Genomic DNA, 18909 nt, shown 5'->3' with positions numbered 1-18909 from the left:
TTAATTTGTTGTTGTCTAAAGATACCTGGTTTGGTCTGTTTTATTCTGGGGGTTACTTGTGTGTTAAATTTGGCTGTTTTCTGGTTGGGTGGGAAAACTTTAATAATATGCTGCGACCTGTGCAGTGATGGGACTGAATTAACAGTGCGTTGCTCCTGCCTCGGTCGTAACACATGGCTACTAGGTATCAGTCCATTTGTTAACTTTTTTTCTTTTCCTTGCTTGTTCCTTGCTACCGTTCATCAACTCCACACATTGAAAGGGCTGAAACCAACAGCCTATCACGGGATCGAACTGTGACTGTATAACTATCTGCATCTTTCTAGGGTGCAATGCTCACAATTGCTCTCTTACAAGATGCTGATCGGGATTGTGGCAGCAGGCCAGATGTTGCTTTCAGCCACCCAATACAGGAAGCTCAGTGGTCTGCAGGTCTAGCTCGGTTTCCTCTGCATAGAGGAAGGAAAAGTGGGTGGCAACCTTTGGGCAGCTTTTTCTGCCACCAAATATTGGCAGCTTTTTTTGATATTTATTCATGGAATTAGCACATCTCTGGCAGGGCCAGCATTTATTGCTCGTCCTTGAGAAGGTGGTGCTGAGCTTCCTTCTTGAACTGTTCCAGTTCATGTGGTGTTGGTACACCTACAGTGCAGTTAGGGAAGGAGATCCAGGATTTTGACCCAGCGACAGTGAAGGAACGGCGACATAGTTCCAAGTCAGGATGGCGTTTGACTTAAAGGGGAACTTGCAGGTGGTAGTGTTCCCGTGCGTCTACTACCCTTGTTCTTCTAGGTGGTAGAGATCACGGATTTGAATAAGGGGTGGATGGGATATTCATCAAGCAGGCTGCTTTGTCCTGGATGGTGTTGAGCTTCTTGAGTATTCTTGGAGCTGCATTCATCTAGGCAAGTGCAGAATTGTGCCTTGTAGATGGTGGACAGGCTTTGGGGAGTCAGGAGGCGAGTTACTTGCCGCAGAGTTCCCAGCCTCTGACCTGCTCTTGTAGCCACAGTGGTTTCTGGTCAATGGTAATGCCCAGGATGTTGATGGCGAGGGATTCCGAGATGATAATGTCATTGAATGTCAAGGGGAGATGGCTAGATTCTCTCTGTTGGAGATGGTCACTGCCTGGCACGAATACTACTTGCCCAAGCACCAAGACAGCCTGCTACCAATTCTGTAACATTGCCCATCTCTGTCCCTGCCCCAGATCATCTGCTGCTGAAACTTTCATCTATGCCTTTATTACCTCCAGACTTGACTATTCTCCTGGTCGGACTTCCACCTTCCACCCTCTGTAAACTTCAGCTCATCCAAAACTCTGCTGTCCTTATCCTATCCACATTAAGTCCTGTTCACGCATCAGCCTGTGCTCACTGACCAAATTGGATCCTGATCTGGCAACACCTCAGTTTTAAAATTCTCAACCTTGTTTTCAAATTCCTCCATAGCCTCACTCATCCTCCCTACCTCTGTATTCTCCTGCAACCCCCATCAAGATCTCTGCACTCCTCTAATTTGAAAAGAAAATGAAATGGGTGATGTGTTTTGGTTGAAACAGACACTTGAGTCATTCCTAAGGACAACCATTGCTTTCATGGAAAGGAAGAGACCGTGTAGGCTAGAGCACGTGCAACTGAAGAAAACAAGAAGGAATGTTAGAAGTCAGATGCTCACCTGTTGTACCAGTTGAAGAGCAGCCAGTTCATTCCCTCCAGCTGGTACTCCCTGAGTTTATTGTCTGCCTTGTATGGTCGTGACAGTTCCAGTTTTTTCCATGTTTCAGCAGGAGGACGCTCCTGTTTCAAGCAAAGGAAGTACATGAGTAGCAGAAAAGGTAGAAGCATCACGCATCTCACTCTGCACACAGGGCTGGCTTTCCTTCAAGTTAAGGCCATGTACTGTAGCAAGCAACCTCACTGCTCTGCCACGTGACAATGGCACTGTGTGCACCAGCAGCACTGTGTGTGAAATTCTCATCCCTGGCTCTTACAACCAGGGCATGAGCCCATAGCCACACAGGAACTGCTAGAGGACAGAAATGCCACGATCCATCTAATTGCCTTCTACCATTCTGGTAGTTGCACACAACACAATGATAACGGAGTTGTCGACCAATCATAACAACATACAACAGACCCAGACATGAGGTGAGGAAAACCCCCAGTGGCGGGGAGCTTTCGGAAGCATAGATCCAAATTGGCCTGTTCCTCCCCTATTATTGGTCCCTTCATTAGAATGAATAATTAGTTCTTGTTGATCGAAGAACATCACAGAGAGAAGTGCATTTACTGTTCACCTGTTTTTGCTCCCCGGTTTACTAAACTATCTTTTAAACACAGCCAGGGAACACTTAGTGCCAACTAGCGTACACAGGTTACCGTCTTGTCACTGAAAGATATGATCCCTGGAGCTTTAACAAGTTGCTGCTTTACGATGACGACAAACTCGCTGTCGCGAAATCACCCAATGCACCAGCTACAGCTACTTAAAAGTAAATCAGTTTCAGAACAGTGGGAGGCATTCAAAGGGGAGATTCAAGGGTTCACAGTAAACATGTTCCCACAAAAAAAAAAAGTGAGACGGCAAAATCTAGAGCCCCATGGATCTCAAAGAGCTTACAGGGTAAGATAAGGCAGAAAAGGAAAGCTTATGTCTGACATCGAGAACTCAATACTCCAGAAAGCCGAGAGGATTACGGAAAGTGGAGGGGTGAAATCAAAAAGGAAAGTAGGAAAGCAAAGAGAGGGCATGAAAGAATATTGGCAAGCAAAATCAAGGTGAACCCCAAAATGTTTTATCAATACATTGAGAGTAAGAGGATAACGAAGGAGAGAGTAGGGCCCATAAAAGACCAAAAAGGTAACCTATGTGTAGGGGCAGAAGAATTTGGTATGGTTCTTAATGAATACTTTGCTTCTCTCTTCACAAAAGAGGGGGACGATGCAGATATTGTAGTTAAGGACGACGAGTGTGAAGTATCGGATGTGATAAACAGAGAGAGGAAGTATTAATGGGATTAGCATCCTTGAAAGTTGATAAATCACCAGGGCCAGATGAAAAGCATCCACTAGAGAGGAAATAGAAGAGGGTCTGACCATCATTTTCCAGTCCTCACTGGATACAGGTGTGGTGCCAGAGGATTGGAGAACTGCTAACATTGTACCTCTTAGAATTAGAATATTACAGCGCAGTACAGGCCCTTCGGCCCTCGATGTTGCGCCGACCTGTGAAACCATCTGACCTACACTATTCCATTTTCATCCATATGTCTATCCAATGACCACTTAAATGCCCTTAAAGTTGGCGAGTCTACTACTGTTGCAGGCAGGGCGTTCCACGCCCCTACTACTCTCTGAGTAAAGAAACTACCTCTGACATCTGTCCTATATCTATCACCCCTCAACTTAAAGCTATGTCCCCTCGTGTTTGCCATCACCATGCGAGGAAAAAGACTCGCACTATCCACCCTATCTAACCCACTGATTATCTTATATGTCTCTATTAAGTCACCTCTCCTCCTCCTTCTCTCCAACGAAAACAACCCCAAGTCCCTCAGCCTTTCCTCGTAAGACCTTCCCTCCATACCAGGCAACATCCTAGTAAATCTCCTCTGCACCCTTTCCAAAGCTTCCACATCCTTCCTATAATGCGGTGACCAGAACTGCACGCAATACTCCAGCTGCAGCATGACCTCGTGGCTCCGAAACTCGATCCCCCTACTAATAAAAGCTAACACACCATATGCCTTCTTAACAGCCCTATTAAATCCCTGAAGGTTGCTACCCAGGTTATGTACCTGGACACCAAGATCTCTCTGTTCATCTACACTACCAAGAATCTTCCCATTAGCCCAGTACTCTGCATTCCTGTTACTCCTTCTAAAGTGAATCACCTCACACCTTTCTGCATTAAACTCCATTTGCCATCTCTCAGCCCAGCTCTGCAGCCCATCGATGTCCCTCTGTACCCTACAACATCCTTCGGCACTATCCACAACTCCACCGACCTTAGTGTCATCTGCAAATTTACTAACCCACCCTTCTACACCCTCTTCCAGGTCATTTATAAAAATGACAAACAGCAGTGGCCCCAAAACAGATCCTTGCGGTACACCACTAGTAACTAAATTCCAGGATGAACATTTGCCATCAATCACCACTCTCTGTCTTCTTTCAGCTAGCCAATTTCTGATCCAAAGCTCTAAATCACCTTCAACCCCATACTTCCGTATTTTCTGCAATAGCCTACCATGGGGAACCTTATCAAACGCCTTACTGTTTAAAAAGAGAGCGAAGGATAGGCCGAATAATTACAGGCCAGTCAGTCTAATCTCAGCAGTGGACAAATTATCAGAATCTATTCTGAGAGACCATAAACTGTCACTTAGAAAGGCACAGGTTAATCAAGGATAGTTAGCATGGATTTGTTAAGGGAAGATCTTGTTTGACTAACGATCGAATTTTTTGAAGAAATAGCAAGGAAGATAGATGAGGATGGTGCAGTTAATGTGGTCTACATGGATTTTAGCAAGGTTTTTGACAAGGTCCCACATGGCAGACTGGTTAAAAAATAAAATCCCATGGGATCCAGGGAAATGCAGCAAGGTGGATACAAAATTGGCTCAGTGGCAGGAAGCAAAGGGTACTCGTTGATGGGTGTTTTAGCGACTGGAGGGCTGTTTCCAGTGGCGTTCCGCAGGGCTCAATATTGGGTCCCCTGCTTTTTGTGGATGCGTATTAATGATTTGGATGTAAATGTGGAGGGCATGATCAAGAAGTTTTCAGATGACACAAAGATTGGCTGTGTGGTAGATAGCGAGGAGGATAGCTGTAAGCTGCAGGAAGATATTGATCGTCTGGTCAGATGGGCAGAAAAGTAGCAAATGGAATTCAACTTGGAGAAGCGTGAGGTGATGCATTTGAGGGGGTCAAACAAGACAAAGGAATACACGATTAATGGGAAAATACTGAGAGGTGTAGAGGAAGTGAGGGACCTTGGAGTGAATGTCCACTGATCCCTGAAGATAGCAGGACAGGTCGATAAGGTGGTTAAGGCGGTAGATGGAATTCATTCCCTTATTAGCCCAGGTATAGAATATAAGAGCAGGGAGGTTATGCTGGAACTGTATAACTCATTGGTTAGGCCACAACTTGAGTAGTGTGTGCAGTTCTGGTCACCTCATTACAGAAAGGACTGCACTAGAGAGGGTACAGAGGAGATTCACGAGGATGTTGCCAGGACTGAAGAAATGCAGCTATGAGGAAAGATTGGATAGGCTGGGGTTGTTCTCATTGGAACAGAGAAGGCTGAGGGGAGATTTGATTGAAATGTACAAAATTTTGAGGGGTCTGGATAGGGTGGAAGTGAAGAGCCTATTCATCTTAGCAGAGAGGTCAGTGATGAGGGGGCATAGATTTAAAGTGATTGGTAGAAAAACTAGAGGGGAGATGAGGAAAAACTTTTTCACCCAGAGGGTGGTTAGGGTCTGGAACTCACTGCCTGAAAGGTTAGTTCAGGCAGAGACCCTCAACTCATTCAAAAGGAGTCTGGATATGCACCTCAAGTGCTGTAATCTGCAGGGCTACAGACCAAATGCTGGAAGGTGGGATTAGAATAGGTGGACCGTTTTTCGGCCGGCACAGACACGATGGGCCAAGCGGCCTCTATCTGTGCCTTAAACTTTCCATGATTTCTATAATTCCAAATCACCAGCAAGCAGTACAATTAGTTCCCCTTTTCACTAATCCAATGTAAGTCATTCTGTACAAAAGATGTTGGTCACACTACGGACCACTCAGTACAGCTCACCTGGGATTAGTTAACATTCGATATTTTATATGTAAACAAACACACACACACATTTCTATACAAGCTAAATCTCATTACCAAGTTTGTGACTTCGGGGACGATCTGCAATTCCTCGTATTCCTGTATCTTGGCTGGGTCAATGTCCTCCACCAGCTCCCAAGTGCTTTCTTCATAAGGTAGAGAACACCACTTCACCAGATAGTGAGTCACAGGCTTAGGAAACAGAGAATATCAATTAAACACTCTATCATTCTATTAGATCACTGCTCATCCATACCTCAGCTTCATTTACCTGCCTTTTCACCATATCCCTCAATACTCTTACCCAACAAAAACCTATCGATCTCAATCTTGTAATCAGAGCATCTGATTTCACTCCTAAATGGCATAGTTCTCATTTTAACATTGTCTCTCATTGACATGGACTCCCCCATCAGAGGAAATAGTTTCTCCTAGCGATACCCTATCAAATCCCTTCATCATTTTAAACACCCTGATTAGATCACCCTTCAATCTCCCATAATCAAAGGAATACAAGCTAAGTTTGTGCAACCTGTCCTCAGACTTTAACCCTTGAAGCCACATTATCATTTTGGTGAATTTATGCTACACCCAATATATCCTTCCTGAAGTGCAGTGCCCATTACTGAATGCTGTACTCCAGAAAGGGTCTGACCAGAGCTCTCTACAACTGAAGCAGCACTTTCTGACTTTTGTATTATTTTTTGATTACTTTGTATACCCTGTTAAACTATAATGGTCAGGGAGCAGCACTGAGCTAGTAAACAGCTTGCATTACAGAGCACCTTCATCATAGAAGAACATCCCAAGGTGTTTCATAGAGACATAATGGATGCTGAACCAAAGCAGGAGATTTTAGGAAGGAATGACCAAAACCTTGGTCAAAGAGGAGTGTTTTAAGGAGTATCTTAAAGGAAGACAGAGTTGGACAGGTTTAGGGAAGAACTAGAGAAATCAGCATAAGCTACAGAGTTGGACAGGTTTAGGGAAGAACTAGAGAAATCAGCATAAGCCACACAACTTTATAACATGCTCTTTTTGATATATATTAATGACCTGGACTTGAATATGCAGGGCATAATCTCAAAGTCTGCAGGTGATACAAAACACAGATATGTAGCAACAATGAGGAGGATAGTAACAGACTTCAGGAGGACATAGACAGACTGATGAAATGGGCACACTCATTGCAGATGGAATTTAATGCAGAGAAGTGTGAAGTGATACATTTTGGTAGGAATAATGAGATGACGCAATATGAACTAATTGGCACAATTTTAAAGTGGGTGTGGGAATAGAGAGATCTGGGATAGATGTACACAAATCAATGAAGGTGGCAGCATAAATTCAGAAGGCTGTTAAAACCAAAGATCCCATATGCTTTTTTTTTTAAAATAGAGGAATAAAATTCAAAAGCAAGGAAGTTATGCTTAACGCTTATAAAACACCAGTTAGGCCTCAGCTAGAATGCGGCATTCAATTCTGGGCACCACATGGTAGGAAGGACATCAAAGCCTTGGAGAGGGTACAGCACAGATTTACTGGAATGGTTCCAGGGATGCAGGACTGCAGTTATGTGGATAGATTGGAAAAGCTGAGGTTGTTCTCCTTAGAGCACATCAGGTTAAGACCACATATCTGTGTCATCACTAAAGCTGCCTATTTTCATCACAGTGCCATTGCACGACTCTGTCCCTGCCTCAGCTCATCTGCTGCTGAAACCTTCACCCATGGGCGGCGCAGTGGTTAGCACCGCAGCCTCACAGCTTCAGGGACCTGGGTTCAATTCTGGGTAGGGACCTGGGTTCAATTCTGGGTACTGCCTATGCGGAGTTTGCAAGTTCTCCCTGTGTCTGCGTGGGTTTTCGCCGGGTGCTCCGGTTTCCTCCCACCACCAAAGACTTGCAGGTGATAGGTAAATTGGCCATTATAAATTGCCCCTAGTGTAGGTAGGTGTTAGGGAATATGGGATTGCTGTAGGGTTAGTATAAATGGTGGGCCGAAGGGCCTGTTTCAGTGCTGTATCTCTTAATGAATGAATAATGAAATGCCTTTGTTACCTCTAGACTTGATTATTCCAATGCCCTCCTAGCAGGCTTCCCTCATTCGACCCTCCGTAAACTCGAGGTCATAAAACTCAGACACCTGCACTCATCTAATTCTGGCGTCTTGACCATCCCTGATTTTAATTGGTCCACCATTGGAGGCTGTGACTTCAGCTGCCCAGGCCCTAAGCTCTAGAATTCCCTCCCTAAACCTCTCTGCCCCTCTTTCTTGCTTTAAGACACTTCTTAAAACTTATCTCTCTGATCAAGTTTCTTATCACCTACCTCAATATCGCCTCACGTGGCTCGGTGTCAATTTTGCTTTATAACACTCCTGTGGTGCCTAGAGGCTTTTTATTACATTAAAGATGCTATATAAATACAATTTGACAGAGGTGTTCAAAATCTTGAAGGGTTTTGATACTGATTTAAGGTGATTGGCAAAAGAACGAGAGATGACATATGGAAAACTTTTTTTTTGATACTGTAAATTGCTGTGATGTGGAATGTGCTGCCTGAAAGGGTAGTGGAAGCAGATTCAATCACAACATTCAAAAGGGAATTGGATAAATGCTTGAAGGGGAAAGTTTGCAGTACTATGGGGCGAGAGCAGGGGAGGGGTGGAGAGAGTGTAATTAATTGGATAGCTCTTTCAAAGAACTGGCATAGGCACAATGGGCTGAAAGAATGATACATTACAAAAGGAAGCCTATGATTCTACAAGATCAAGTAAGCGCAGGGAGCAAGATTAAGTCACTTTATGGCAGGGAATAGTTTTTCACTGCTTTGTAATTGACTTCAGGCAGTGGGTAGTAATTTCATTCTAAGTGGGTCCTATTCGATTCACGGATACATTTTGTGAACTTGGACAGAGCAATTACCTTCTCAAGCCAAGTGAAATCCATTTCATTCAAGTTTACAAAATACAGGTTCTATGCAAGGCATATAGCAGCAAACCTGCAATAAATTCTCCAAATGCACAGGTCCTCATAGAGTCAGAGTTATACAGCACAGAAACAGGCCCTTCAGCCCATCGTATTCACGCCAGCCATCAAGCCTATCTATTCTAATCCCATTTTCCAGCACTTGGCCCGTAGCCTTGTATGCTATGGCATTTCAAGTGCTCATCTAAATACTTCTTAAATGTTGTGAGGGTTCCTGCCTCTACCACCCCTTTGGGCAGTGGGTTCCAGATTCCAACCACCCTCTGGGTGAATAAATTTTTCCTCAAATCCCCTCTAAACTCCTGCCCCTTACCTTAAATCTACGTCCCCTGATAATAGAGGAGGCACAAAGTGATATCAGGCCTGGTACAACCTGTAGCTCTGAATTTACTGCATATTCTGTAACAGTTAAAATACCGCCCAAGCTTCAACAACTGTCAAAGATAGCTGCCCTTTCCTTCCATCAGCCCCAGATCTGAACCAGATGTGGTCTATTTATTTATTTATTTTATTTTTTATTTAGAGATACAGCACTGAAACAGGCCCTTCAGCCCACCAAGTCTGTGCCGACCATCAGCCACCCATTTATACTAATCCTACACTAATTCCGTATTCCTACCACATTCCCACCTGTCCCTATATTTCCCTACCAACTACCTATACTAGGGGCAATTTATAATGGCCAATTTACCTAGCAACCTGCAAGTCTTCGGCATGTGGGAGGAAACCGGAGCACCCGGAGGAAACCCACGCAGACACAGGGAGAACTTGCAAACTCCACACAGGCAGTACCCAGAATTGAACCCGGGTCGCTGGAGCTGTGAGGCTGCGGTGCTAACCACTGCGCCACAGTATTGTGAAGTTTCTGAAAGGTTAAATTGAAGCTCAGGAAATAGAGCAAGTATGTTCAAGGTGCCATTTATAAACAAAGAGAGAAAAAATAATAAGACTAGGGACAATAGCTTGCTGCAGCCATACCCCAGAGAAGGAACAAGCACTGCAGAGGTAAATAGAACTATCCAATACAACAATTAAACTGCTACATGAGGAAGTTTTTTTTTAATCCAACTGTTGGAATTAACCCGGAAGCTTATCAATGATAACTTGAACTATAGACTAGAAAAAGGTTTACTTGTCAAGTGGCTATTTATTTTATTTAGAGATACAGCACTGAAACAGGCCCTTCAGCCCACCGAGTCTGTGCCGACCATCACCACATCCCCACAATTCCCCTACCACCTACCTATACTAGTGGCAATTTACAATGGCCAATTTCCCTATCAACTTGCAAGTCTTTGGCTGTGGGAGGAAACCGGAGCACCCGGCGGAAACCCACGCGGTCACAGGGAGAACTTGCAAACTCCGCACAGGCTGTATTCAGAATCGAACCCGGGTCGCTGGAGCTGTGAGGCTGCGGTGCTAACCACTGCGCCGCCCTCACGTAATCTTGGCATCTAAGGTCATTCTACTATTCTGTGTAACCCAAATGACACTGCTGTTACAAAATGGAAACTAGGAGTTTGTTACACCTGTATTCAATTTGATTCTGATCTATGCTAAATATTAGTTACCTCTTGTCCTGCTTTCTATTTTCTTCATGCCCCTACAGCCAACAGGGGACCTGCTCTCCAGCTACAACAACAATTTGCATTTATACTGTGCCTTTAATGAGGTAAAACATCCCAGGAGCGTTATCAAACACAAAAAAAAGTCACATAAGGAGATATTATGACAAATGCTTGATCAAATACATAAGTTTTAAGGAGTTTAGAAGGAGAAATGATCTAATTGAACCATATAAGATTCTTAAGGGTAGATGCTGAGAAAATGTATCCCCTGGCTGCAGAGTTTAGAAGATGGGGTCATAGTCTAAGAATATGGGGTCAGCCATTTAGGACTGAGATGAGAAGTTTCTTCATTCAAAGGGTTGTGAATTTTTGGAATTGTCTACCCCAGAGAGCTGTGGATGCTCAGTCTTTGAGTATACTCAAGACAGAGGTCATTAGATTTTGAGTACCAAGGGAATTCAGGAATTGGAGATAGTGCAAGAAGGTGGAGTTGAGGTAGATCAGCCATGATCATGTGGAATGGCGGAGCAGGCTCAAAGGGCCAAGTGGCCTATGCCAGCTCTTATTTATATGTTCTTGTGTATTAAAAAGGAGAGACAGGTGGAGAGATTTAGGAGGGAATGCAACAGCTAAGGGCCTTTACAGCTGAACACACAGCCATTAAGGGCTGAGCAATTAAAATCGAGGATGTGCAAGAGGTCAAAATTAGAGGAGCGCAAAGATCTCAGAGGGTTGTAGGGTAGGAGATTATAGAGATAGGGAGGGCGAAGCCACTGAGGAATTTGAAAATGAGGATGAGAATTTAAAAACTGAGATGTTGCCGTATCAAGTGCCAATGTAGATCAGCGAGCACAAGGCTTATGCGTGCGACATGGTGCGAATTGGGATACAGGCAGCAAAATTTTCAATCAGCTGAAGTTTATGGAGGATGGAAGATGGAAGGTCAGCCAAGAGAGCATTAGGATAGTCAAGTCTGGAGGTAACAAAGGCATGGATGAGGGTTTCAGCAGCATATCAACTGAGGCAGCAGCAGAGACAGATAATGTTATGTTGGTGGAAGTAGGCAGTCTTGTTGATTGAGTACTTTGAGTATTTGGTGGCAGAAACCACCCAAGGTTTCCACCCACTTTTCCTTCCTCTCTGCAGAGGAGAGCAAGCTGAACCTGCAGAACACCAAGCTTCCAATGTCGGGTACTCAAAAACAACATCTGTACCCCTGCCACAATCCCAATCAGTATCTAGTGAGAAATACACCCTAAGATGATGCAGAGAGTCTTACAACCACGATTCCATCCCATGATAGGTCTGAAATCAATAACCTATCAAGGTTAGGTTGGAAAAACTGTGTTTGTTCTCCTTAGAATAAAGGAGATTGAGGGGAGATTTAATAGAAATGTACAAGATTACGACAGGCTTAGGTAAGTTAGACAAGGAGAAACTGTTACTATTAAGTAATGGTACAAGGACTAGGAGACATTGAAGGTTTTGGGCAAGAGATGCAGGGGGAATATGAGGAAGAATTTTTTTAAGCAGCGGGTGGTAATGACCTGGAACTCGCTGCCCACAAGGGGTGGTAGAAGTGGAGACTATTAATGACTTCAAAAGGGAATTGCTTGGCCCCTTGAAGGAAAATAACTTGCAGGGCTATGGAGATCAAGCGGGGGAGTGGGACTGACTGAATAACTCCGTGGAGAGCCAGCATGGACTTGATGGGTCAAACAGCCTCCTCCTGTGCCCTAAATGACTCTACGGCTCAATCACTGTGATGAATGGAGGCGAAGATCAAGCAAAGGAAGAGAAAAAAAATGGACTGATTTAACAATCCTAATTCTGTTGCTCATTAGCTCAAAAACATTGTGGATTTTTCTTTCAATGGGGACATGAGTAGGAGCACTGAAACCCAATTCTCAACATCCCACAGCCAAGCAGTTCATTGATGAAGGAGGGAACTCAGCCCATTGTGCTTCCAATCTACTCTCTTGGCCTAACACCTTCAAGTAAGGAATGTGCTGCACTGTTCAAGAGTCACAAAAACACTTTTAGAAATCGTTCAGCTCACAGGTGCATTGGAACAGGAGGAGGCCATTCAGCCCCAGAGCTTATCCTGTCTTTCAATTGGATCATAGCTGATCTATACCTCCAGCTCCATTTACCAGTCATTGTTTCACACCCTTCAATGTCCTTGCCTAATAAAAATCTGTGGATCTCAGTCTTTAAAGCTTCAACTGTACCCCAGCATTCACAGCCTTTTCAGGGAAAGGGTTCCAGATTTCTACTACCCTTTTTGTGGAAAAGTGCCTCCTGATTTTACTCCTGAATAGCCCAAGTCTAATTTTAATTGCGTACACTGTTGTTCTGAACTCTCACACCACAGGAAATAGTTTATCTCCATCTACCATTGCAAATCCGTTCATCATTTTAAACACACCAATTAGATCACTGCTCAACCATCTAAACACCAGGGTAAAAAAGCCAGGTTAATGCAGTTACCCACCTCTGAAGTTTCAGCATCTATCGTATGTGCTACATCTAGGATCCTGTCAACTTCAATATAATCTGGATTAAAGGGCTCCTCATCCGGCTAGAAGAAAAGATGACAGAGGCATAGTGCAGATTGTTAGAATATGAATATAGGCCAGTACAATTACCATTAATGGACCAGTGCCGCCGTCACACTATCCAGGGGAAATGAATGGTGCAATGGGTTTGTCAGTGACCTTTCACCTTTCAGAGCTTGGGTCTAAATTCCATTCAGACGGCTATATTTATTTGGACCTATTCAAATGCATGCTAATTGAGTCGACATATTGCTATGTGCTATTCAATATCGGTGTAGGTTTAAATATTAGGACAGGCAATCAAAATAACAAACAAGTTGTTTAAAATTCAGTTCATGCAGTTGTACTTGTTCATTAATTTAATTTATAGAATAAAGATTTGACACTACTGGATTCAGCGCTATTGAATTTGAGCTCACTTACAAATTCACCTTGTAGACAACAGAAAGGTTAGACAAACAAATTAAACTTATCAAGAGCAAAGACACAAATTAATGAAAACAATTTCACTTTTTTTAAAATTGCTGCCTTTGAACAGCTGAAAGAATTATGAAGACAGGCAATAATTTTGAACAAATAAGAGGTTTTGAAGGTAAAGATGGAAGAGAAGCACTAACCCCCTCCTACTGGGGGAGGGGGGGAGGACCCTACAGTAACAACCCCTACTTGGGACAGTGGGGCGGGGGGGGGGAAAGAGAAGACCACAACAACGGCCCCTACTTTGGCGGGGAAAGCCCATTAAGGACAATCCCTACTGGGCTAAGGGTCCTACAGAGACAGTCCTACTTGGGTCAACGAGAGGGCCCCTTAAGGACAGGCCCTACAGGGGTATGATTCCGCACCATCTGTTACCACACGTGAACTGTTCTGTGGCAGCAGCAGAAAGTTGTAGAGGCTGTCTTGCGCTTGTGTGCTTCCAATTAATTGAACCAGTAGGCTGGCAATCTTCTTGAAAAAAAGTGACTTCCAACTTGTGCTGAAATGGAAAGACTACACCCAATATTTAATTAAACTCTTCACTGCTAAAACAGCCCACATTGATTACGCCGCACTGATATTCTGACATTCTTTCATTGCACTCTCTAGTCGTTCTCTCATCGATCTTCACAGCTGAAAGTGTCAAAAACACAAGAACGTAGGAATGAGAAAGCCTGTTCACCTTACTTCACCATTCAGTTCCCAATTCAGCAGCTGATAGAATAATAATGGATGAGGGGAGCCATTCAGCCCATCCATCTACAATGACCCTACAAGTTCCCACCTGTCCCTCAAAGCACAGCATCTAATTGCATCTTAAGTAATTCCAAGGTATGCGTTCCACGATCTATTCAGGATACCGCTCCATATACTGACTACTGTGACGAATTTCCTAATATCAACCCTAAAACCTACACTTCTCCTCCAACTCCTCCCACAAGCCTACGTCATTCCATAAGAAGAATCAATCAGGAATTGATCCAACTCCTCTTTTAACACTTCAATTATATTGCTATTTGCTGCATTGGGTGGAGCACTTTACACAACATTCAAGGTCAAAACACAGAATTTTCATGTTAATTTAAATTCATGCTTTTATTATTTATACTTACCAAAATGACCTAGCATGAATGATGCAATCATTTACATTTATTATAAAAATGACCTTCACCCCTTAGAATCTTTATAAGCCAATATAAAACAGCACACCTCAGACGAAGCTAAGTTTCTGGCTCCTTTAGTTAATAATCACACCCTCCAATTCTCTCTCAGCTTCAAATTAAACTGACAGCAGCACAGCTCAGATCAGCCTGAGGAAACTTCAGATCAATAGCAGGAAATTCTTCAAATAAAGATGTTTGCCCAATGGAATGCACTTCAAGTAGGATCGTAAGAAGTAATGCCGAGGCTTTATTGGCAAGGCGAAAAGATGGGGGATAGGACTATAGGTTCATTCTCTACACAAAAGCTAGAATGGGCTTCATCCACATCTATTTTGCAATTCTGCTTTTACAGAAGTTTCCTACCCTCACATTATCCATTCAATTGAAGACCTGAGACCAGTCCCTGCAACCCTCTCCGATATTTTGTCAACTGCAATCCATTTATCTTCCTCACTCTTTCTTTGAATCTTCACTTTGTCCTTCTTTTCTGCATGCTTTCCACTGCTTCTCTCGCTTCATAAGAAAAGTGACCACAGCTGGACACAAAATGCCAGGGCAGCATTCGTCCCTCAACCAATAACAAGACAAAAAAAGGTCAAAAATTAGGATAAGATGTGAGGAGGATACAAAGTGGCCGCAAAGGGATGTAACAGGTTATGAGTGTGCCAATAAGGTGGCAGATGAAGCATAACATGGGGAAATGTGATATTATACAGTTTAATAGTAAGAACAGGAAAGCAGAATATTTTTTTAAAGGAGTAACTTTTAAATGTTGATGTTCAGAGAGATTTGCATGCCCTTGTACAACAACAAACATTTATATAGCACCTTTAATGTAATGAAACGCCCCAAGGCGCTTCACAGGAGCATTATACAACAATGTAGGACAATGAATCACATAAGGAAATATAAAGTCTGATGACCAAAAGCTTAGTCAAAGAGTTAAGTTTTAAGGAATGCCTTAAATGAGAAAAGCAAGGTGGAGAGACGGAGAGATTTAGGAAGGGAATTCTAGAGCTTGGGGCTAAGCAACTGAAGGCATGGCCACCAATGGTACAGCAATTAAAGTCAGGGAAGCCCGACAGACTAGAATTAGAGGAGTGCAGGTATCTTGGTGGGTTGTCAGGCTAGAGGAGATTACAGAGATAGGGAGGGGCAAGGCCATGGTGGGATTTGAAAACAAGGAGTGCTTGACAAGGAGGCAACTTAGGTTAGCAAGCACCAGGGTGATAGGGAAACAGGATTTGGTGTGAGTTAAGACACAGGCAGCAGAGCTTTGGATGACCTCAAGTTTACGGAGAGTAGAATCTGGGTGACCAGCCAGGAGTGCACTGCAATAGTCAAGTCTAGAGGTAACAAAGGCATGAATGAGGGTTTTAGCAGCAGATGAGCTAAGACAGGGGTAAAGTAAGGCGATGTTATAGAGGTAGAAATAGGCAGTCTTAAGCAATGACACGAATACAAGGTTGGAAGCTCATCTCGGGGTCAAACGTGACACCAAGGTTGAGAACAAACTGGCTTAATCTCAGACTGAAGAAACACCAAGTCAGCATGCAGGTACAGCAAGCAATTAGGAAGGCAAATGGCTGTTGGCCTTTATTGCAAGGGGGCTGGAGTACAAGAGTAAGGAAGTCTTGCTACAATTGTACAGGGCTTTGGTGAGACCACACCTTCATAATTAATTAAGGAAGGATACACTTGTCTTGGAGGCAGTGCAGCAAAAGTTCACTAGATTGATTCCTGGGATGAGAGGTTTGTCCTAGGATGAGAGGTTGAGTAAATTGGGCCGACACCTTCTGGAGTTTAGAATGATGAGAGATGATCACATTGAAACGTAAGATTCTGAGGAGGCTTGACTGAGTAGATGCTGAGAAGTTGTTTCCCTTGGCTGGACTGTCCATAACTTGGAGCCATAGTCTCAGGATAAGGGGTTAATCATTTAAGACTGAAATGAGGAGGAATTTCTTCACTCAGAAAGTTGTGAATCTTTGGAATTCTCTACCAGAGAGCTGTGGATGCTCAGTCATTGAGTATATTCAAGACTGAGATGGATAGAATTTTAGGCTCTAGGAAGTCAAGAGATATGAGGATCAAGCAGGAAAGTGGAAGTGAGATCAAAGATCAACCACAATCTTATTAAATAGCAGAGCAGGTTCGAGGGGCGTACTCCTGCTCCTATTTCTCATGTTCATTCACTTCATTGTCGTTTGTGGGGTACTGCTGGCACAGAACATGTCTGCCTTTGCCCAGTCAATGCATTTCAAAACTTGTAGAGAAAAACTGCATTAAGCCAGCATCTTATCATAACTCGCAAACGCACATGCAATGAATTACTTTGAAGTGCAGTGATATTACAAGCAGTCATTTTGTGCACAGGAAGATCCCATAAGCAATTAAATGACCAGCTGATGTTGCTTTAGGATGGAATTTTGGCCAAGTGCTCTTGAGCTACACCATAGGATCTTGAACTTAGCAATGCAAAAAGGGGATGAGCAGGAGAGAATTCCCTCCTCAAGAGGCAAGTGAAGGTGCTGTGATACTAAACTGATCTTTGCCCACTGCCCTCCAGGATTAGTACTGTCATGTAGGTCTATTGGGGTTGATGTGGGAGTAAGTAAATGAGCCAATCTTCACTGTGCACTGTTCATTCTCTGAATTAGTCTCCAACTGGCAAACAGAGGAACTCCAACATCAAGGATTCTTCCAACTTAACAATAAATGAACTGGCAGATTTGGGAATTGACGCCAAACTATCCACAGTCAACACATCGTCCATGTTTATGCAAGCAGCTGAAGCGCTAAAGAAACCTAATGGGTCACCACTAATTCCAGCAGCAGACTGGGGGTTGGTGGGGGCTGGTGGTGCGGGTGTGCAGTGGTGGTAAAGAGAAGAGTTGGGGGAAGCAACAATAAAGTGGGTCTTCACTGTCATCATGATGTCAGCAAAGGCCACTAAGGGTCGAAAGCTATCCATCGAGCACCTTCAGAATGAAGGCTGAGCGCCACTGGAAATAGAAGCACCTTAGTAATATTCTAAAAGCAAGACCAAGAACAGCACTCTTCAGCAATTTAACCCCAGTCCCAACAGCCTTACACCCTGCAAAGCTGCTGTCGAAGAGTTTGTTTAGTGTGATCACCCTATAGCCAAACTATTCTGATCTACCTTCATGAATTATTCACAAACTACCACTCAAATGTGGCTTGAGGAGCGGACAGCTGGTGGTCTTTTGTCTGAAAAGACAGACACAGGAGACAAAACAAAGATCTGCTCCATAATAAAGGAAACTTGAAGTTTCTGTGAACCATCAGATGTAAACCTGCCTTTTCAACTCAGGAGAAAACAGTTCCCGATTAGACTTCCATATTCTATGACTATAAACAAGTCACAAGGCCAGATTTTAAGACAAAATTGCTATTCATATTCTGAGGCTTGTTTTTAAACACATGGACAGCTTTATGTAGCTTTTTCCAGAAAGTGAAGTATTGATTCTGTTAAAGTCTTTTGTGAAAAAATAACCAGAAATCCTGTATTCAAAGAAGTTCTGTTGTAGGAAAGATACTAATTTCACTACAAATGTTTTGGGGTCTCTGCTAGTTGACATAATTCTAAGATCTGAATGCACTCTAAATGCACAGCCTGGTAAACAACCAACTGGTCTCCAGCCATCCTCTTTACCTCAACAAAAAGGTTCTTCATCTGGGCCCGTTTGGTCCTGAAACGTTTGATTTTCTGGTGAATCCTTTTGTCTTTCTCCAGCTCCTCCACCGTGGCCCATTTGCAGTGCAAGTAGGAGCTGAAACATAAAGGAAGATTATACCGACTGCGTACCGAAAAATGAAGGAATCTATGTTTATACTGTACAGTCAAATCCCGAGGATATCCCCAAGTGCTTTAGAGCCAATGAAGCATAGTCATTGTTGTAATGTAGGGTCCCAAAAAAAGCAAAACTGGTCAGACAATTTTTATTTTTTTACTGATGTTTGTTAGGGGATTAATGTTAGCCAGGACACTAGAGAAAACTGCCCTGCTCCTGAGGGCAAACAAGGACTTGGTTTAATGTCTCATCCAAAAGACAATCCTTCCCAAAGTGCAGCACGCCCTTACTACTGCACTGGAGTGTCAGTCTGGATTATGTTGTCTGGAGTGGGGACGTGAACCCATGACCTTTTAACTCAAAGATGACAGCTCTGCCACTGAGCCAGGTTTAACATTGAACACGTTACACCAACACCATCATCCACGGAGAAACAACTGATCTCACCCACCTCCTCCCCCAGACCACCCACTGTTGGGACAGAACCCAAAAGCAGGTGACACATTT

The 18909-nt window shown here is 43.5% G+C and overlaps 1 protein-coding gene across 3 annotated transcripts in view; it reads right to left on the bottom strand.

Annotated features, from left to right (window-relative positions):
• chd6 (chromodomain helicase DNA binding protein 6) overlaps positions 1 to 18909 on the bottom strand; it is a 344698-nt gene that overhangs the window by 129000 nt on the left and 196789 nt on the right. For all 3 annotated transcript variants that reach the window (XM_068048713.1, XM_068048715.1, XM_068048714.1), the window contains 4 exons: positions 18264 to 18381; positions 12884 to 12970; positions 5890 to 6024; positions 1678 to 1799 (listed from right to left, as the gene is read on the bottom strand). In XM_068048713.1, coding sequence (XP_067904814.1) covers positions 1678 to 1799; positions 5890 to 6024; positions 12884 to 12970; positions 18264 to 18381 — 462 coding nt within the window. The remainder of the gene's footprint in view (positions 1 to 1677; positions 1800 to 5889; positions 6025 to 12883; positions 12971 to 18263; positions 18382 to 18909) is intronic.

Source organism: Heterodontus francisci, chromosome 16 (assembly GCF_036365525.1).
Source record: "Heterodontus francisci isolate sHetFra1 chromosome 16, sHetFra1.hap1, whole genome shotgun sequence".
NCBI classification, from domain to species: domain Eukaryota; kingdom Metazoa; phylum Chordata; class Chondrichthyes; order Heterodontiformes; family Heterodontidae; genus Heterodontus; species Heterodontus francisci.
Note: the sequence above shows the minus strand (reverse complement) of the source record. Positions and strands in the feature narration are given on the sequence as shown.